We start from the raw sequence: 18,198 nt of genomic DNA, 5'->3' as shown, positions 1-18,198 counted from the left end.
CCCTCAAGAGAGGGCAAAGTGACTTTGCCTAGTAATCTCTCGCCTCCTTGCTCTCTTATTCCATCACTCTTTTTTCTCTGTGTTTTCTAATTTCTGCATTTATCCTTATGCCATTTTTCTCCTCCATTGGCTCTCTGTTACACTGGGTTTTTGATGTTCCCTTTTAAACTTAATTTCTTACTCCTTCCTGCCTATTGTCCCTTCAGTGATTTCAAATATGCAGCTCTTTCTCTAGCAAGCAAATCTTTTTAGTAAGTCTGCTGTCTGGGGTCCTGAGTCATTCTGAAGGCCCCAGCTCAGGGAAATTCTGTTTCAATAGATACTTCACTTGAAAATCTCCAGGAGAATGAGATTTAAGCATATGCTTAGAAATAAGCATTTGTTTGTGTGCAGCCCTGCATAAGATTGTTTATGTTGTGCAAAATAAGTGTAGCACAGGCACAAAATATGAGTTCTTCAGGTTTATTCCTTTTTTAAAGAAGGAATGGGATTAACCAATGACATAAACCAGCAAAGAATAAAGCCCACTGATTTGAAGGAGCCTATTCCAAGACTAAGGATTGCCGAATCAAGCTCAATGTGCTGAGGAACACATCACGCTTGCTTCTTCCTCTTGCTGCACACAATTTCTGTTCATGGAGGAATCCTTTACTATTTGTCTAGAAGAAAGAACCCTTTACAGAAATTGAATGCCCAGCAAACTGCAATGGAAAAAGACGACCTGAGTTTCTGACTCCAGCCATAAAGAGTTGCGGTCTCCACATAGCAGCAGGGGCTTTACCTTCAGGGGGCATTAAGAAAGCCTCAAATAGCCAGGGTTCCTGTAGCGCATTGCAGTTTATTTAGGGGGCTGTCAGGCTTAATTAACTGATATTTATAAAGGGCTTCGAGATCCTCAAGTGGGTGGAGTTTATAATGCAAGTATTGGGCCCGATCCTGCATTTTATTCATGCTGTGAAATTCACTGTTGTTACTGGAGGTAACTGAGAGTACAACAAAGCAAGAAGGGGTCTGGGAAATGGTGCACTGATTCTGAAAGAAAATTTTCTCTCTAAGCACTCCTGAGTAACTTCTTTTTTCTATCCTGCACATCATACACCTGGACCTCTAAACCTTCTCTGTGTAGATCTATTTGAAGCCTTTCCCACAATACAAATTGTGAGTCCAAGTCCTGCTTTGTGGAGGATATGTCCATTTAGCACAGAAAGTGACATCATTTCTTTATTGAAGTTAGTAGGAATTTTCCAGGAACTTAAGTGGAGCCAGAATTTTTCCCCAGTTGAATGAGATTTCCCCCCTCCCATCCCTAAACATACCTGATAGTCACTTTAAAGAAGGAGACATCCTTGTGGCTGGGATAAGATGATTCTAAATAAACTAGAGCTTACCAATTCTATCGCTAGGTCTGTACTAAGAGACCAGCATTTTGTAGAAGCTATGTAGGGCTATTAATGTTTAAGCTTGCACACCTTTTCCATGCTCAAATAGGGTATGTCTCTCTTCACCTCAGTTTGCCCATGTATAAAGTAGACATGATGCTTCATTACTTCACACAAGACCCATGAATATTAGATGGGCACCTGAGTACTTTGTGATAGTTGGGTGGAGGATGCAGAAGAGTGAGGTGTTGCTAAGTTTTGCTGATGCAGTTGAGGCAGCCTGCGCAGACTTCTTGTCTTCTCTCTTAATCTTTGAAGACACAGCTTTCCCTGGGACAGTCCTGAGGGTATCCAGACTGGCAGTGTCCACAGCTGTGTGCTGGGCTTGATGCGGTGTCTATGTTCTTGTTCCAGATGTCCAAGACCAGTGCCAGCCTTGGCAACCTGCTGAACATTAAGACAGAAGGAGATGGCAGCCAGGCTGGGGCTGGAGAGCCAACACAGTACTTGGGCAAGGCAGTGAAGGCACTTGTCCAGGAGAAGCTCTCTGAGCCATGGAAGATGTACCTGCGCCGGTAAGGAGAGCATGGAACTGGGAATAGAGGAAAGGGAAAATTACTTCCTTTGGAAAGCGTCTGACTCGTTAGTTCACACTTGAATGCAGAGTTCTCTTGAATTGAAAGGCCTAACTCTGTGATACGCTCATCACCTTCTGGAGTGCATTTAGTCCTCAGTCCTGGCTAGCTGCAGTAGGTGTTAATGTCCTATAAGAAATACCTGTCTACACAGAATTATTTTGCAAAGGGGTCTTGAGAACCAACTATGAGCACAGATATTCACATAGTATTGTTAGCCTAGATTTCATCTTAGGCTCCTCTTTATGTCCCCAGTCTGCAAGTCCAGGGGACCTGCTGCAACTTGCTCTTAGCACTGAACTTTTGTTGGACCATGTTTAGTTACTATGCACAGATCACAGAAGCCTTAAAATGCTTGCTGTGGCATCTCCTCTGATCATAGGAGTAGCCCACAAAAACAAAATAAGGAGTATAAGGGGTATGGGAACTGGGATGGTTTCTGCTGTTTTTGTTGTAGACAAGAAGGCTCGAAAGGAAAATGGAACAGATACAAAACTCACCCACACACAGACACATGCACATACATGCCCAGACAGACACATGCTTTGAGCATACACAGATACACCCAGGCAGACACATAGGGGTTTGTGCTCTGACACAGTTGCCTACAAATGCCTGTGGACACTTTGTAAATCACAGACTTTAATGGAGAAGACTAGAAAGTCTTCTAGTCCATCTGCCCCTGGCCAGTGTGAGATCCTTCCCTGCAGCCCATTTGCATTTTGTCCAGCCTAGTTGTAATTGCACCAAGCAGCGTGGCTATTTTCTTGTCTCTGGGAGCATTATTCTACCACCTAATTCATTTCACTGTCACAATTTTTTTTCATGGTATGCTGCCCAAATTTCCCTTTCTGTAATTTTGTTGCAGTTCTCCTGGTTATATCCCCTTGAACCACAGCAGATAATTCCTTTCCACAATTGGAGTTTACCCCCTTCAGATAGTCACAGACTTTTAGCATACCATTTAACCAAGCTTATTTACTTCCTTTAATCTGACTTTGTAAATTAGTCCCTTCAGCCAGCTGATCGTGTTGTTGCTGTTGTCGTTCTTGCTGTTCCCTGAATGGGTGCAGAATTGGGCTGCTGTTCCTGTATCACCACACCAGATACAACAACATTTCTGCCCCCATATGTGCAGCTCACAATTGTGCTACCTTGTTTGCATCTATACGGCATAATGTATATGTATCATGTTTACCATCCACTGTTACACAGGATTGCTTTTAATGTTGCTCTCATGAGTGCCCTATGTATAAAAATACACCCCCCCACACCCCAGATGTATTAGCTGTATGTTTCCAAATACGACTCTCGTATTCTGAACCTTCTCCCTTGTCTTGCAAGGCCTCTCTGTTATTTTTCTCCTCTTGCACTGGTGTTGCCAACTCCTCCCAGTTTAGTATCTTCTGTGAATTTCATTAACGTGCTGTTTACTCCTTCTCCTAGATTACTAATGAAGATGTTAAATAAGCTCAGACCTAACCAAAGTCATCCTTGCAGCATGCACAAGATACCTCCTCCCAGCTCAATATATTGCTGTTTGTCATTAGCCTTTGTTTACGGTCCTTCAGCCAGTTTTCAATCCATGAGGTAGCATTCCCATCCAGGCCAATTTGAATTAATTCTAAGCATATACGAGACTGTATCAAAATGCTTTACTAAAATCCAAATATATTGCATCCCTTCATCCACTAATTTTGTAATTCTATCAAAAAAAGCAATTAAATTTGTCTGGCAAGATTTATTCTTTATAATCCTGATGCTGTTTATTGCTCGTGGTTCCTTTATCCTCTAGATGTTTAATGATTTTCTCCTCCCTCTTAATATTTGTTCCATTACTTTACTGGAAGGAGAAGTTAAGACTAGAGGTATGATAATTGCCAAAGATCACTTGTCTTTTTTTTCCCTGAAAGAATCAGTACCTAGATTTTTAAAATTTTTTTTGCCAATTTCCTAGTACCTCCCTCTTCTCTATGGCTTAAAAAATAGCAAATAGTAATGCAATCAGTTTGCGAGTTAATTTCCATTGCACTTCAGGACATACATTACCCAGACAAGCTGATTTGTGCATATTTTTATTTTCCAGCCAGTCCCTTTATCTGCTCTTCTAGAAGGTCTTCGTTTTGTCCCTAATTGTCTGCTTAGTCTTCAGTTTTCCTATCTAAAGCAAATTTTATAAGGCAGCCATTTTTGACTCATCACCTCCCTTTTTTTTTATTGGACCTTCTTTCTAAGTACAATACCTCTTGTCCCTGATAAAACAACCCCTTTAGCTTGCAGTAACTTGGTTTCTTATGTCTTACCACACCTTTACTTTTCTTCATCTTCTCCGTGCAAGCTTTAACTGACTGCATGTATTCTATATCCACTGACCTTCTTTCTCCAGTACAAGTTTTTTTTCTTTTTCCTTTACCCTCAAATTGTTAAGAGGTCCCTCCTGGGACCACACAGGCTGCTGTTTGTTTCTTGCTTTCCTGCTCATCAGAGCAATTGTAGTTTGTTGTATCTTAATTATGCAAGATTCCCCTGTTAAGTTTCAAATCCTTCCTGCCAGTGTTTCTTACTTGATTTCTAGATTCCTTGTGATTCTGGAGTTTCCTGAAATCACATGTATTTGTGCTACTCTTATTAAGTCTGGAGAATCTCAGCAGCGGATGAGCAGTGAAACCATGCGTAGTTGTTTTTGCCCTCTTGACCGTTTCCTCCAAGATGACAAGAGGCATACCTTAAGACGATGGCTTTTGCTCTGGTTTTTCCATTGCACCATTGTTTATTCCGTACTTCAGGGATTGTGCTTTTCAGTATTTATGCATCCTAGGCTGTAATTGCTATATAGGCGATACTTTTTCTCTCCCATCTATGTGATACCCTGTTGTTTCAAGGCGGGAGGTGGGTGGATTCTAGATCTAGATTCCCTTGAACCACTGTTGTTTCTTCCCTTTTGCTATTCCCCCTAAATTGAAAAAGAAGAAGAAAAAAAGACCTGTAATGTTTCAGCAGTGTCCTCTTGGTCTGGATTGCCTTTAGTTTACTAACCTTTGATCATTCCTCAGAGCCTTGGCTTTTGTACATAGATGCTCAAGAACACTTACGATTGTCATCTTCTGTTTCAGAGTAGTTCTGTATTTTGCTCCCACTAAAAGTGAATGGGAGTTTCTCAGTCAAGTTCAACTGGAGAGAAATTAGGTCCTTGTTCTGCACGTTCAGATCTATGTAACAGGCAATAATCAAGCAACAATGCCAGCAGTGCCATTTGTGCAGCAAGGGACAGTGATGTTAGAAAACAGAATGGTAGTAGAGTTGAAAACCAAAGAAAGTATGTCTGTTCCAACACTGCTTCTCTTCTGGGACCTTCTGTAATATGCCTACTTGTCTGCTTTGGCCAGGTTTGGTACCAAGGATTTCTGCGATGCACAGTGCGATTTTCTCCATAAGGTGCATTTCCATTGTGTCGTGGAGGAATGCGGTGCCCTCTTCAGCACCCTGGATGGAGCCATCAAGCATGCCAAGTAAGTAGGAGAGCGCAAGTCCTGGGAAACCTTGAGAAAACTCTAAAACACGCACACTGCAGGATGAGAGAGACCTTACTGAGTAATTCTATTCAAGAGCAGGAATGTGGGCAGTCCTGAGGGCAGCAATTTGGGTATCCACGTGCTTCCTGTGTAAATGTGCTCAGCTAAAATTTTTGCAGAACTCTATGTCCTCTTTAATTTTGTTTCATAATAAATGTGCTCAACTTGTGAAAAAGTGTTGGCAAGGCTGAGCACTGGACATTTGTGTTTTTCCATAGCCTACTTGACAGTGTGTTCAAGGAGACCCATGCTTTTCACAGCACACAAATGCACCATACAAAGAAATAAGAAAATACGGGAGGGACAGGATCCTGTAAACCCAACCATTGTCACTGGATACACAGTTTTTGTGGAGTAGGCAGCTGTCCATCACTGCAGTGTAGAAAGCATTTTATTGTTCTTTGTCTTGTCATGACAAATCTCTTTTAACAACTTTTCCCTAGCCCTTAGTTTATATGGTTTTGTTTAAGAGGTTCACATCATGTGGATAAGGATCTTGAAATGAAGCAGTCAAACTGTCCAGCCCAACAGCAACCTCCTTCTCGCCTTGCCGTGCTCTTATATTGTAAACCCTTTGTCATTTCACATTTTGGGAAGTAGCGGACAGCCCAGAGTTTGGTAGCCAAGAACTGTAGGCTAGATAATACGGCCTATATTACAGAGGCTGTACAGCTGGCTCAGAACTCTATATGACTCTTGGGTGAAGGATGAATTTAAGATACACTCCCACTGTTACAGTGAGGGGACTAGCAAAGGAACGGTGGGATATTGGAAATTTTCCTGTTGCATATTTCTAGAGAGCATAATCTGCAGTTCAAAACCATGCCAGGTTCCTTTTAAAGGCAATGGAAGATCTGCCCGAGTAAAGAATGAGTGAGGCCTTCCGCAGGTGGCCACATGACTGATTCTGAAGGGGTTTAAAGGGAAGGAGATGTTGCAAATTTTAAGACAGAAAGATCTGTTAGCACAGTTGGTCTGTGGCGTTGCATAGTTCCCTGTGGTTCACTACAGCAAACTACTGGCTTCTCACAACAGCCATGGGAAGCTGCCCTCATAGGCATATTGATCTTGCTGACTGCAACAATTCTTGCGTCTCTCTGATTTCAACATGTTTTTGCACCTTTCTGTCTCTACCCCTCTTAATTCCCATCTCTTCACAGACAGTCTAGGAGGCCCCTAAATCTTTCCACAAAGTTTGCAGAGCCCCTTTTAGGATTTAACCTCAGCTAATTTGTTTTCAGACTCCTGCCACATTCTTGTTGATCTTTAATCAAGTTATATGCAACGGTCAAGGATTTATGTCTGAATTACACTGTCTTTTTGCAGTTTTCACTTCCGAACTGAGGGTGGAACTGTGAAAAGTAACTCTGAGTCTCCCTTCTCAACTACTACTGAGAATAAGGCTTCACTAGCCCCTTCATCACCATCTGCTACTTCTGCCACCATGGCAAGTGCTCCTGCCCTCGACGTGCCCACTCCAAGTCCAGCTACTGTGCCCTCTGCCCCCACACTGCTAGCTTGGAAGCAGCTGGCTTCAACTATACCCCAGATGCCTCAGATCCCAGCATCGGTGCCTAACCTGGCAACTTCACCCTTGGCAACGACTTCCCTGGAGAATGCCAAGCCTCAGGTCAAACCCGGATTTCTCCAGTTCCAAGAGAAGTAAGTTGTAAATGATGGCTTGCCTCCTTAGGTCCTCTCCAGCCTTGGAATCCCCTTGTTTACCACTCCTGAGCTGTAGTACTACATCTATACTCACCCACTGAGAGACCTTCTGTCTAGAAACTACTCTGGGCTTTATCTCATAGAAAATTTACTTCCATAAAGTCTAGAAAATACCTTCAGTTATCCTAGTTAAAAACAGGATTTTCGAGTACATCTGGGAGCACTTTTAGGTATGAGTTTACAGGAGAAATAAACTTGCTGACATACCACTGCAACCCTTTTTATACCTCGTGAGAGATACACAAAAATACATGTGTCTTTGCAGTATTTTTGACACTGAAGGCTACAGAGGAAGCATAGCATCTTTAAAGTTTTCAGCATGACGCCTGACTAGGGCACCTCCAGATCATGCTGAAAGTTTGAGACTTAACCGTGAGTTTCTGTAGCTGAGTAAAAATCAGTGGGCAGCTGAGTGCTCAGTCATGCAAAGGTGAGGTGTTACTGCAGCAAAGTACACAGAACTAAGAGTAGATGTTTACAGATTGCTGAAAAGAAAACTTGAAGTATTTCTCCTGGATTTGCCCCCAGTAAGCTCTGTGGCCTTTTCCTACGAATGCTGTCTCTAACTCGGTATAATACAGCTTCATTTTTTCTTCTCAGTGAAGAAGACTGGGGGGTCAGATAGTGGAGGGGGCACAAGTGCTTGGACTCTGCCTTACCAGGAATGGGTGTCTCAGCAGCTCAAGGAATAGGGAGCAATTCTTTCTCACTTCAGATTTGTCAAAGTGTTGCTGTCCTGGCTGAAGTTCTGTACAAGTGTAATGAGTCTCCTTAAATTCTGTGCCTCTAGTTTTGTAGTGTTAGTTTACAAAGTAATTCACAAGGGACTCTGGCAGAAGGTAACCTACCTTGCTGAACTTCTTCTAAAACATTAAAGAAGTTTCACACTGTTGCTGTGATGTTGGTGTTATTTCTGTTACACAGACAGAAAAAGGCACAGAAGTTACATGGTTTACAGGACACAGGAGTCCAGGACCAGGTTAGGCATTACAGCTTAGTTATTCAGGCTGGTGGAATATTAGTCTCAGGGTTGTGTATTGACAGTCATTTGTCTGCTTTCAAAGAAGTGTATTAATTCTGTTTCACGTATCTGAGTAGCTATCATTGGGTACAGTGCTTGGGATCCAAGAGATCGATGTTCAGCTACCTCCGATCTGACCTCTGTGCAGCTGTGCAGCCAGAAATCCATGAAATGGGTGGGGGGAGTAAGGTACCAAAACCATTTAGCTGATTAAATAGGCCACTGCTGATTTTGTCTAATCAGGGGAAGCCCTGGCATCTTGCAGTGTGCATGCCCAAGAGTTTCATTTCAGTTACACAAAATTGAGATGGGAGAAACGGTCTGAATCCATTGAGGTAAGTACAGGCAGAAGGGGAGAAACAGTTTCTATCCAGATCTCAAGAGAGCTTTAAATTGGAAGTGTGGCCCTCAAAGACTACAGAACCCACCATGCATTGCTGTATTTTAATAATCTTAATCAAGAAATTGCATTAGCTCAGTGGAATTGCAGTAGTGTTGCCAGCATCAATTTTAGTAAAGAGGAAGGTGGCTATGGGAAATCTGTAGGCCATGTTTGGAACAGAGGCTTCAGCTGGGCTCCCCTTGAATTAAATTTTGGCAAAGAAACAAATGTGTGAGATGAGCGAAGGTGATGATTGGGTTTTGGATGTATTCCAGTGATCCCTGCCTGGCAACGGACTGCAAGTACGCCAACAAATTCCACTTCCACTGTCTCTTTGGGAACTGCAAGTATGTGTGCAAAACCTCTGGCAAAGCAGAATCCCACTGCCTGGACCACATCAACCCCAACAATAATTTGGTGAATGTGCGAGATCAGTTCGCTTACTATTCGCTGCAGTGTCTCTGTCCGAACCAGGTAAGAGCAATTCAAAAGCAGTGTTCTAGCCAGAGTATGTGCGCAGGACAAGAAGAATGAGAAAGAGCAAGTGGAAGAGAGGCTGAGTGTTTCATTCCTGGTCTAACTACAGAACCCTGGAAGGGTCTTAATTACATGGTCTAGCAAAATGTTCGGTTTCCATCAAATTGAAAATCACAGTGCTTTTATGTTTCTTTGACTTGGTTGAAGTGGACAAGGCAACTAGAATGATGTAAGAGACACAGGACAAAATAAAATAAAAATCTGTGAAGAATACCAGGGAAAGCCACGAGTTAGTTAGGTTTGGGCTATTTCAACGTAGAATAGTGCAATACAGAATCCATGACAGCAATATAAAATACATGACAGGGAACAAGGTTGCATTGCAGCTTGTGGAAGATAAAATGGATGTGATCTGGAGTATCAGGTCAGGCCTCTCTCATGTCTCAGAGGGACAGCATTAGTAGCGGGCACATGAGGGTGCATTTGTTTTAGATACACTTAAAGCAACCTGCCTGTTTGCTCTCTCTAGCACTGTGAATTCAGGATGCGAGGGCATTACCACTGTCTTCGTCCTGGCTGCTACTTTGTGACTAACATCACCACCAAGCTGCCCTGGCATGTGAAAAAACATGAGAAGGCAGAGAGAAGGGCAGCCAATGGCTTCAAGTATTTTACCAAGCGAGAAGAGTGTGGCAGACTAGGTGAGTTTTCTTCTCCTTCCCTTGTCACCTTTCTCATGTGGTCTGTCCCATGTCCAGGCTAAGAATGCCATGAGTTAGAGCCTGCGAGTTATGCTTAAGATGTATTTGGTCATTAAATCACTAAACAAGAAATGGAACAAAACAGAAACCAGTTCCTGATCTGCTTGAGCTGAAGCATGTTTTCCCAAACAGACCCAAGTTAAATGGCTAGAAACTGTAATATAGAGGATTATATATATATACACGCATGCACACAGATACATATATATATATATATATATGTATGTATATATATGTATTGTCTGGAGATACAGCTTCCCCTTTGTTTCTCCTTTTTGTCTAATTGTCAAGGCCTTTTTTGTGTTTGGGGTTTTTGTTTTGGTGTGTTGTGTGTACTTTGTAGTCTTTTGGGCCTACTGCTTGTGTTGGGTGGAGTTTAAGGGTGCTCTTAGGAGTTAAAAAAAAGCATAGGGGAAATGCCTGTTCTGAGGAGTGCCTTGTATGAAAGTCTTTAGCCATTGCCAGTGCGGCATATTGAAAGCCAAAGGGCAAATAACTGGCGATAGAGTTATGGAGAAGAGCATTCAGTAAACTACTCCCTTCTCTTCCAAAACCATTCTCCACAGGCACTCCTGAGCAGCAGGGAATACAGCGCTCTATACGGCCTAAGGAAACACCTGAGATGTGGCACAGCCTCAGACTGTGGCTTGCCCACTTGCCAAAACTATTAGCAGCACTGCAGTAGTTATTAAATCTAAGTGCCTCTAGTGTAAAGCTGGTAAAACAAACGCACAACAACAGACAGTAGAATGCATTCCCAGGGAGATATCTAGAGCTGAAATCCAGGGCTCTGAACCAGGGGGGAATCCCTAAAGATCGCTCCAGCAGAGCTCTAGCCTGAACTGCCTGGGAGTCACTTAACCCTTCTAGTTGCGTTTTGGCCTAACAGTATCACGGACCCAGTCTTCCCTATCACTCCTGGTTGGAACAAAGGCTGAAACAAAAACAGGGTTTAGAATAACACTTCCAGGTGCTGTTCTCTCACACTGCAGGGAAACAGCCCCACTAACCAGAACCAAACTTTTCAGCTTTGAATACATCAAGACTTTATATGCAAATGGTAGCTTGTTTGTGGTAACCAGGGTAATGAGTGTCAACACACCACAGCCAGTACTTACCTAGGTCTCATTTACACATGTCAGGAGATTCAGCAGTTGCTGTTATTTACTCAACTTTAGGTGTTTCAGGTGATAGCAGGGGCCAGACAAAGCAGGACAATGATACATGACACCCAGCCTACACGGATGCCCTAGCAACAGGCGAGCCTCCACCTGCCCTTTGCTGATACTGTTTCAGTCCCGCCAGCACTGTTTGTTCTCCATCCCAAAGAACAGCACAACGTGATGGGGAGGGCAAATGAGGTGGGGCTGTGGGGGAGTGCAATACCTAAACAAACATAAACTTGGCATGCACATAAAATGCTATCTGTGAGCTAAAGATGGGCTGTGGGTAATTCAGGAGCTGTTTGGCAGCGAGGCATCTACAGGCTGTGCGTGTGTCAGCAGTGTTTATTTTTGGGAGTGATGGGGTACTTGCATCCAGCAGTATGTACATATGCCTATAGGTTGGGCTTGCCATGCAATAAACATATGTTTAGTTAGCACTCTGCATTTGCCTATGTAGATACAGGCAGCATGATGGCATGGTGTAGCTGGATGTGTTTGCGTAGGTGTGTATGGGTATACCAACATGTAAATGCATGTCTACTTCTCTCTACATCTGTATGCTTTTTACATTGTGTATGTCTCTATAGCAGGTGCAGAAAGCACTGGCCTGCTTTAAGGGCTGTGAATGTTTCTGAACACACACAATCGATATCATTTTTTTTAATATGTATGTTTGTACGTGTATAAATATATACATGTGTGTATAGGTGGGGAGGAAGAGAGAGAGAGAGATGAAAAATACGTACATATGTAAGTAAAGGTGGATGGGTACAGATAGATGATAGATGAGTAAAACTGAGCCTCTCTGTAGATTTGTACCTCTATGTATATAAGGGTATGGCCAAGGGATGATGGTGAACAGACAGAACCTGATTATTGATATAGCTGTGTTTTAACTTTAACAAGCCATTATTTATCAGCTATAGAACGCAGCTGTTTGTTTAGGATTGTCTGTTAATGAGATACACAGACTCCTGGCATGCATGGCACTATCCACGAGGAGCAAAAAGTGTCAAGTGCTGTATGCCAGAACCCATATAAATTGCTTGTTGTTTAGTAGCTGCCTCTATTACACAACAAATTTGGAGTGGCAATAAACACTTCCTGGCTCATTTCTATCTGACCAGAGAGCATACGCTGTCCAGAGCTAGAGCTTTTAAGAGACTGCTTTTCTGAGAGAACAGTTAAAGGAAAAAAAGAGAAGAAGAACTTTTCATTTCTAATCTAATTATGAGTGTGTATTTTTGATTGTAACTTCTATGATACAGTTACATGTCTTGGTTTTGTTGTCTTTGTAAAGGAAAAGGCACTAGCTAAGACTGGAGAGCATTAGGCACTACTAGATGTAATGGTAATGTTCCTTTCTTTATAACAAAACGAGAAGGGATGGGACTAGTCTGCAGCTCAGGCTCACTTCTTAGATCTATGTACACTGTAATCCTCTCTTGCAGTTGCTCAGCAGGCAAAAGATCATGTTTTTCATTCAGGACTGTTCCTGAAGAGCCCATGACCACTGATAATCTTCAATCCACCAGAAATCCATGTAGCAGCAGCCTTGTCCCATCTCCAGATCATCTTCCGTACAGTCCCTTTCCCTCTTGGTACCTTTCATGTACTACATACAATGGTTTTGTGTCTGTAGGTTGCAAATACAACCAGGTGAACAGCCACTTCCACTGCATTCGAGAGGGCTGCCAGTTCTCCTTCCTGCTCAAGCACCAAATGACATCCCACGCCAGAAAGCACATGAGAAGGATGCTGGGAAAGAACTTTGATCGTGTTCCTACTCAGGTGACTCACTGGTTAAGTTGTGGATCTGCATGTAGTGTTGGTCCTTTTGGTTGCTTGCTGCAGAACTGCTTTAGCACCAAGACACTTGTACCCAAACTCTTAAGGATATATGTCTGCATTAGGGGATGCAACTGGGATATGAGAGCTCACCCAAGGTAGCTTTGCCTGGTTGGGCTTCTATAATACAAGGAAAGATGATGAAACATAGACATCAAAGCATTACTTAGTGTAAACAGCTTTTCCTTGCGAATTATGGAGAAAAAAAATGGAGAAGGGTAACACTTAGTATTTTATACTCATATTTACAACTTGCACTCCTTCCCTGCTATTTCAATATAAACCAATTGGCTTATTAAAATTAAAGTGCTTAGGATGTGGAAGAATTGAACGTGCTGGTTAAAGCAGACATTTCCTGTTGCACATAAAGAATTATTTGCTGCTTCCACTTAGGATGGGAGAAATACCAGTCTCAAAATTTCTCTTCCCTTATTGATTGGGAGTTAGTTTGGGGCACTCCTTGTCCTCCCTCAGGAAGTAGCAGAGCGATGCAGTGCCGCCTTTTCTAACATGTAACCGAGAGCAACTGGCAGATCAGGTTTGTCTGTTTCATGACTAAATCAAAGAGTTTCAACTGCAGCACTGAGCTGCTGCTCAGAATGGCAGCAGTCCTGCAACCTCCTGCTTGTTCTTATTGCTTAGTTGCTTTAACTTCCATTGACTTGGGAGATGAAACAAGCTAGCTTTACTTAAACGCCTGTGACTGATCTGACCCTAAGGACATCTTCTAATATATGAAACATAAAAGGGGGCACCTGTAGGAGCAAGATGGGAACCCCCTTTCATTCCACAAGAGTTCACAGATGCCAAGGAACCTGTGTTACTGTTGTGGTAGCTTTTGTTCTTAAGCTTAGGTACAAGCTAAAAGCTTAGGTACAAGAACCAAACTTAGGAGAGATTTAACAAATTTGTCTTCACTACTCTTCTAGTACATGCTGAGTCTAGCCCAAAGAATTCTAGTACATGCTGGGCAGAAAGTGCTAGTTTTGACCTCCATCTCCTTTCACTGGCAATTCTGTGTCAGTTCAGCAGTGGAGAAGTAGTAATCATGGCCTGAGCAATCCTGGGAGCATACAGTGCTAGTCTTATTCTGTTGCTGTGCTTAGCCCATGGAGCAGTCCAGCAAACAACAAAACAAGGATGAAACCACAAATCAGGGCATGTGGCAAAGCTAATCAGATTGCTGTACTGCCACTGCCTTTCCGCATTTAAATGTACTACCTCCAGTTTTTCCTATGCCTTAGTGGTATGTTTGGATATACATTGCTTCTTGGTACCTACCCATGTAACTATCCAGAGAAGACCATGCCACGTCAGGCCACAACAGCTTCACGTGAACACAGCATACACATACGTCACTGGTTTCAGTCTGTGTTCCCCTGTTGCAACGTCTCAGCATGCAGGCACTAGGACAGTCATGTCAGTAGTCGTATTTCCAGTCTCTGAATGCAGCAGGACCTACACAGTAAGGTAGTAACGCCAAGATTAACACCTCCTGTTTTTGAATGCATCAGGATCCACACACCAGGATACTGGTGCCAAGATTAACACTCCCAGCCTCTGAGCGCATCACAATTCACATACCAGGATACATGTGCCAAGTTTAATGCTCTGAGCTCCCAGTGAAGGAGGATTCACGCTCCTAGCCACCGTGCCATGGGTTCCACTCACGAGCATGTTCCAGCTATCCCTCATGAACTGTGACAGAGAGAAATAAACGTGCAGACAGATGGTTTTGGTCTTGGCATCTTGCTTTTGGTGTGAAAGTCCCCGTCCTGTTTTCTTGCTGCAGGTTATTGGCCACACTCCAAGAAATGAAAATCTGCCCCAGGTTGGCAGCATGGCACCCAGCCCAGCCTCATCAGGAACCCCAGCTTCCTTTCAGGGACCCCCAAGCATGATGGACACTGAAACAGATGAGTACATGGATTACACTGGCTGTAGCCCTGGGGGTATCTCCTCTGAATCTTCCAATATGGACCGCAGCTGCTCCAGCACTCCAGTGGGCAATGAAAGTACATCAGCAGGTAAGAGAGAAGCAGGGTGTTGTGGGGTGAAATGGATCATCGGTTGCCTGCTCTCTTGGGAGATAAACTCATGAAGAGAGGCCAAAGGACAATTGCACCTTAAAATATAAACTGTACCAGCTTCACAGTAGTGTCTTGTACTAACCTAGCTCCCTCCATCATTTGAGAGGAGATCCATCAAAATGTACACCTCAAGCATCCATGAACTAACAGCGTATCTTTTTTTCTCCCCTGAAGAGAGGTTTTTATTCTGTGTCTTGAAGTTGGATCTATTTTAATAACTGATTTAAAAAAAAAAAAAAAGGAAAAAAAGAAAGTTGTGAGCCTCTTCAGTACTTGGCATTTCCCTGATATCTTTTTGTATTTCCTTGTGCAGCATCTGAAGTCAGGCACTTTCCTATACTGTTGAGGTACAGAAAGACTGTTAATAGCAAATACTATATACACAGGGGAAAAAAACCTACGACATCTTCAGAAAGCAACATATAAAAGCAGTTCACTGAGCTCCCTTCCTCATGCAAAAACTCTTGTTCCACTTTGTGCAGTGTTGCACAGAGGAAACCTCCATCATCCCCTCTTTTTGGAAGTAAGTTTCTGCCATTGTTTCCTGTTTGCCAGGATAATGTGTAGCCATCTCCCACTGCCCTGTATTACAGGGTTATCTTTTCAGTAGTCAGATATCTTTTATGAATTCTGTTATCATTAGTGGTGATACAAGGATCTCTTAGCTGTCCTTCCCAGGGTTAAGTGTTACATTCTAGATAGGGTGCCTCATTGAATTTGCTTTAATTTCATACCCATTTTCCTACTTTTCTTTCCCACGCCAATTATACGAAGGTTATCATATAGCACATCTAACCATATGTTGTATGAACGCTGCTGGGTCAAGACAGTGGTTGCCCCATGACATTAAAGGTCCTCCAAAGAGTTCTGGTGGGACAGTGGTTCCTGGCACTCTCTCTCTCCTTTGTCATTATGCTGTCTGGCCCAAGTCACACTTCCTAGGAAGTGGTCCCCCACTGCTATCCAGGTAGCGAGCAACTCCACCTTCCCAAAGTGTAAGACCACCCTTAGAGCTAGTAGTTGGTACAAGCTGGCACCATATAGATGAACAAGGACCAAACAGGAATTCTGTGTGAAAGCCTGTGGCTCTTCCCCCATGCCACTAAAGCCACCTTACCTTCTGCAGAGACAACCATTCCTCTTCCTGATGCTGTCAGTTCCTCACCCTCTGTTTCTTCTCTGTTACAGTTCTGTTTCATACATTTGTGAATGTATTTTCCATTTTCATCATATTGCTTCTGCTCTTGGGTTCTCATTTCAGTTCTTTTTTTTTTTTTTTTTTTTTTAATTTTTGTTTGTTTGTTTTGCTTTGGTTTTGTTGTTTTGTTTTGGTTTTTTTTCCTTTTTTTCTGCTTTTTTTCTCTCCACATTCTCCAGGCTGCCTGGTTCCTTCTACTGCTACTGCTGCTGCCGATGATGCTACCCACAATGCACCACAACCTCAACCACCATCTCTGCCTCCATCTTTCTCACAAGCCCTGCTTAGGTCTCCCCTTCCCACCCTCCCCTATCTTTTCTCTCCATCTTGTCTCTCATACTCTCTGCTCAGTGCCACTCTTGGATCCAGCAGAGGCATTGTCATGCCTGCCGCCAGCACCACTGGGTTTTCGCCCATCATTGCCACTCCAACTCCAGTAAAAAGTGACGTTCCCTTAGTTCAGGATGCAGCAGGTAACACTTCTTTGCTTTTTCTCTTAGTGTCCTGTGCCCATCTCCTTCCCCACTCACCCTGCCCACATTTTTTTCTCTGCACCTTTGGGTCAGTAAAAAAGCATATGTCACACTGTGTCTTATTTAACTTTTAGCCAAGGGCCTTTTGTCTGCTGACACAGTAAGCACAGCTAAGAAGGGTAACCAAAACCACAGCAAATCATTGAGAGACATTTGGACACCTGAGAGCAATTTCCACCAATTCCAAACTATTAGAAAAATCTAACAAAATCCATAGTTAAAATGCACTTTCAGCCTCTTGATAACAGCAAGGTGGCCACAAAGCAAACTTTTGCTCATGTAGCATTAATGGGACTTGGAATTCTTGTTTAGATCTTCCAGGCCACCCAACCCAGTGCCTACCATAGTCTGCTGTACACATCTCAGCAGGTAAATGTCTGACAATGTACCCAGTTCCCATATTTTTGTTGATCTTGTAAGCTTCACTCCTTCCTATTCATATATGAAGCAATAAAATTCAGAGTTGCTTTCCCCAGCATAAGTGAAGTGCAGTCAGTGTCACTATGATGACATCATCAGACAGCTCAGGCTGTTTCTCACACTCACTGTTATTTATATCTGCTCTTAACAGCTGCAGAAAATACATCTAGAGTTTTAGTTTTAAGCTGCCATGTTTCCCATGTGTGACTAAGATCAGAGATGTCTCAGGCTGGGGATTCTCATTCCAGCTGGGAATGGTTTTTAGGGTGTGTCTCAGTTTTGGCTGCTTTTCCCAACTCCCAGCTCTTTTCTAGTTAATTAAGGGCATATTTGTGCTTAAAGTTCACAATAAAGAGGATTCTGGCAGCCTACAAATGTCCCAGTTATTCTTCCTGCCAGTTTTAGTAATGCACAAATCCAAGGTAAATGGTTGGGAGTATGGTTGGAGAACCAACTCCACTTGGACGTTCACAGGTTTTTCTCATGGGGCTTGGCAGGAGAAGGATCCTTGCCTGTCCAGAGGAGTGCGTTCCAATGAACAAAATTCACAAGAAACTGTATTTTTGCCTTTTTTTTTTTTTTTAAACTGAGTTGCATGCAACCAGAAACATCTTAACCTTGTGCTGTGCTTTCCTCTAATTATATATTTTTAAGTTTAGTTTCTTTTTACCTTTGTGTAGTTTCCTGACTGTTTACATTATTAGTAGTTGAAAAGAAGACAAGCTTATGGCATGCACTTACCATTGAGATTTGCTTGGGATTACATCTGTTGAGGCTTTTAATCTTCAGTTGGGTGCTAGGGACTGGATGTTGTCTAGTGGCTAAAGGAGGAGAGTGTACCAGGTATCATCTCTCTTTTTCATGCCCTTGCTCTGAAACTTTGCCTGTATGAGAAAACAGAATTGGTTTAACTAAGGTTTTAAGCATATCTGTTTGAACTGTTGTAAAAGCTGGGCAGATACATTGAGTTTAAAAGAGGTAAAATTTAAAA

At 42.8% G+C, this 18,198-nt stretch overlaps 1 protein-coding gene and 1 long non-coding RNA gene across 19 annotated transcripts in view; one reads left to right on the top strand and one right to left on the bottom strand.

The window, feature by feature from the left end:
• Positions 1-18,198, bottom strand: part of LOC115342759 — a 30,612-nt gene that overhangs the window by 2,105 nt on the left and 10,309 nt on the right. Inside the window, exons 3-6 of one of the 2 annotated variants that reach the window (XR_003923891.2) lie at positions 17,949-18,091; positions 14,551-14,664; positions 14,248-14,424; positions 1,879-1,971 (exon numbers count right to left, since the gene is read on the bottom strand). This is a non-coding gene — a long non-coding RNA (uncharacterized LOC115342759). Of the gene's footprint in view, positions 1-1,878; positions 1,972-14,247; positions 14,425-14,550; positions 14,665-17,948; positions 18,092-18,198 lie in introns of those variants that run through there. The other variant, XR_005932662.1, reaches the window with a different exon arrangement.
• CASZ1 (castor zinc finger 1) overlaps positions 1-18,198 on the top strand; it is a 212,556-nt gene that overhangs the window by 186,846 nt on the left and 7,512 nt on the right. For 15 of the 17 annotated variants that reach the window (XM_030017677.2, XM_030017671.2, XM_030017674.2 and 12 more), the window contains 8 exons: positions 1,794-1,954; positions 5,401-5,523; positions 6,913-7,248; positions 8,990-9,188; positions 9,721-9,892; positions 12,761-12,909; positions 14,759-14,993; positions 16,434-16,727. In XM_030017677.2, coding sequence (XP_029873537.1) covers positions 1,794-1,954; positions 5,401-5,523; positions 6,913-7,248; positions 8,990-9,188; positions 9,721-9,892; positions 12,761-12,909; positions 14,759-14,993; positions 16,434-16,727 — 1,669 coding nt within the window. The remainder of the gene's footprint in view (positions 1-1,793; positions 1,955-5,400; positions 5,524-6,912; positions 7,249-8,989; positions 9,189-9,720; positions 9,893-12,760; positions 12,910-14,758; positions 14,994-16,433; positions 16,728-18,198) is intronic. The other 2 variants (XM_030017681.2, XM_030017679.2) reach the window with 1 other exon arrangement.

The sequence above is a fragment of the Aquila chrysaetos genome, chromosome 6 (assembly GCF_900496995.4).
Source record: "Aquila chrysaetos chrysaetos chromosome 6, bAquChr1.4, whole genome shotgun sequence".
Taxonomy (NCBI): Eukaryota; Metazoa; Chordata; class Aves; order Accipitriformes; family Accipitridae; genus Aquila; species Aquila chrysaetos.
This window is presented reverse-complemented; position numbering and strand designations above follow the sequence as displayed.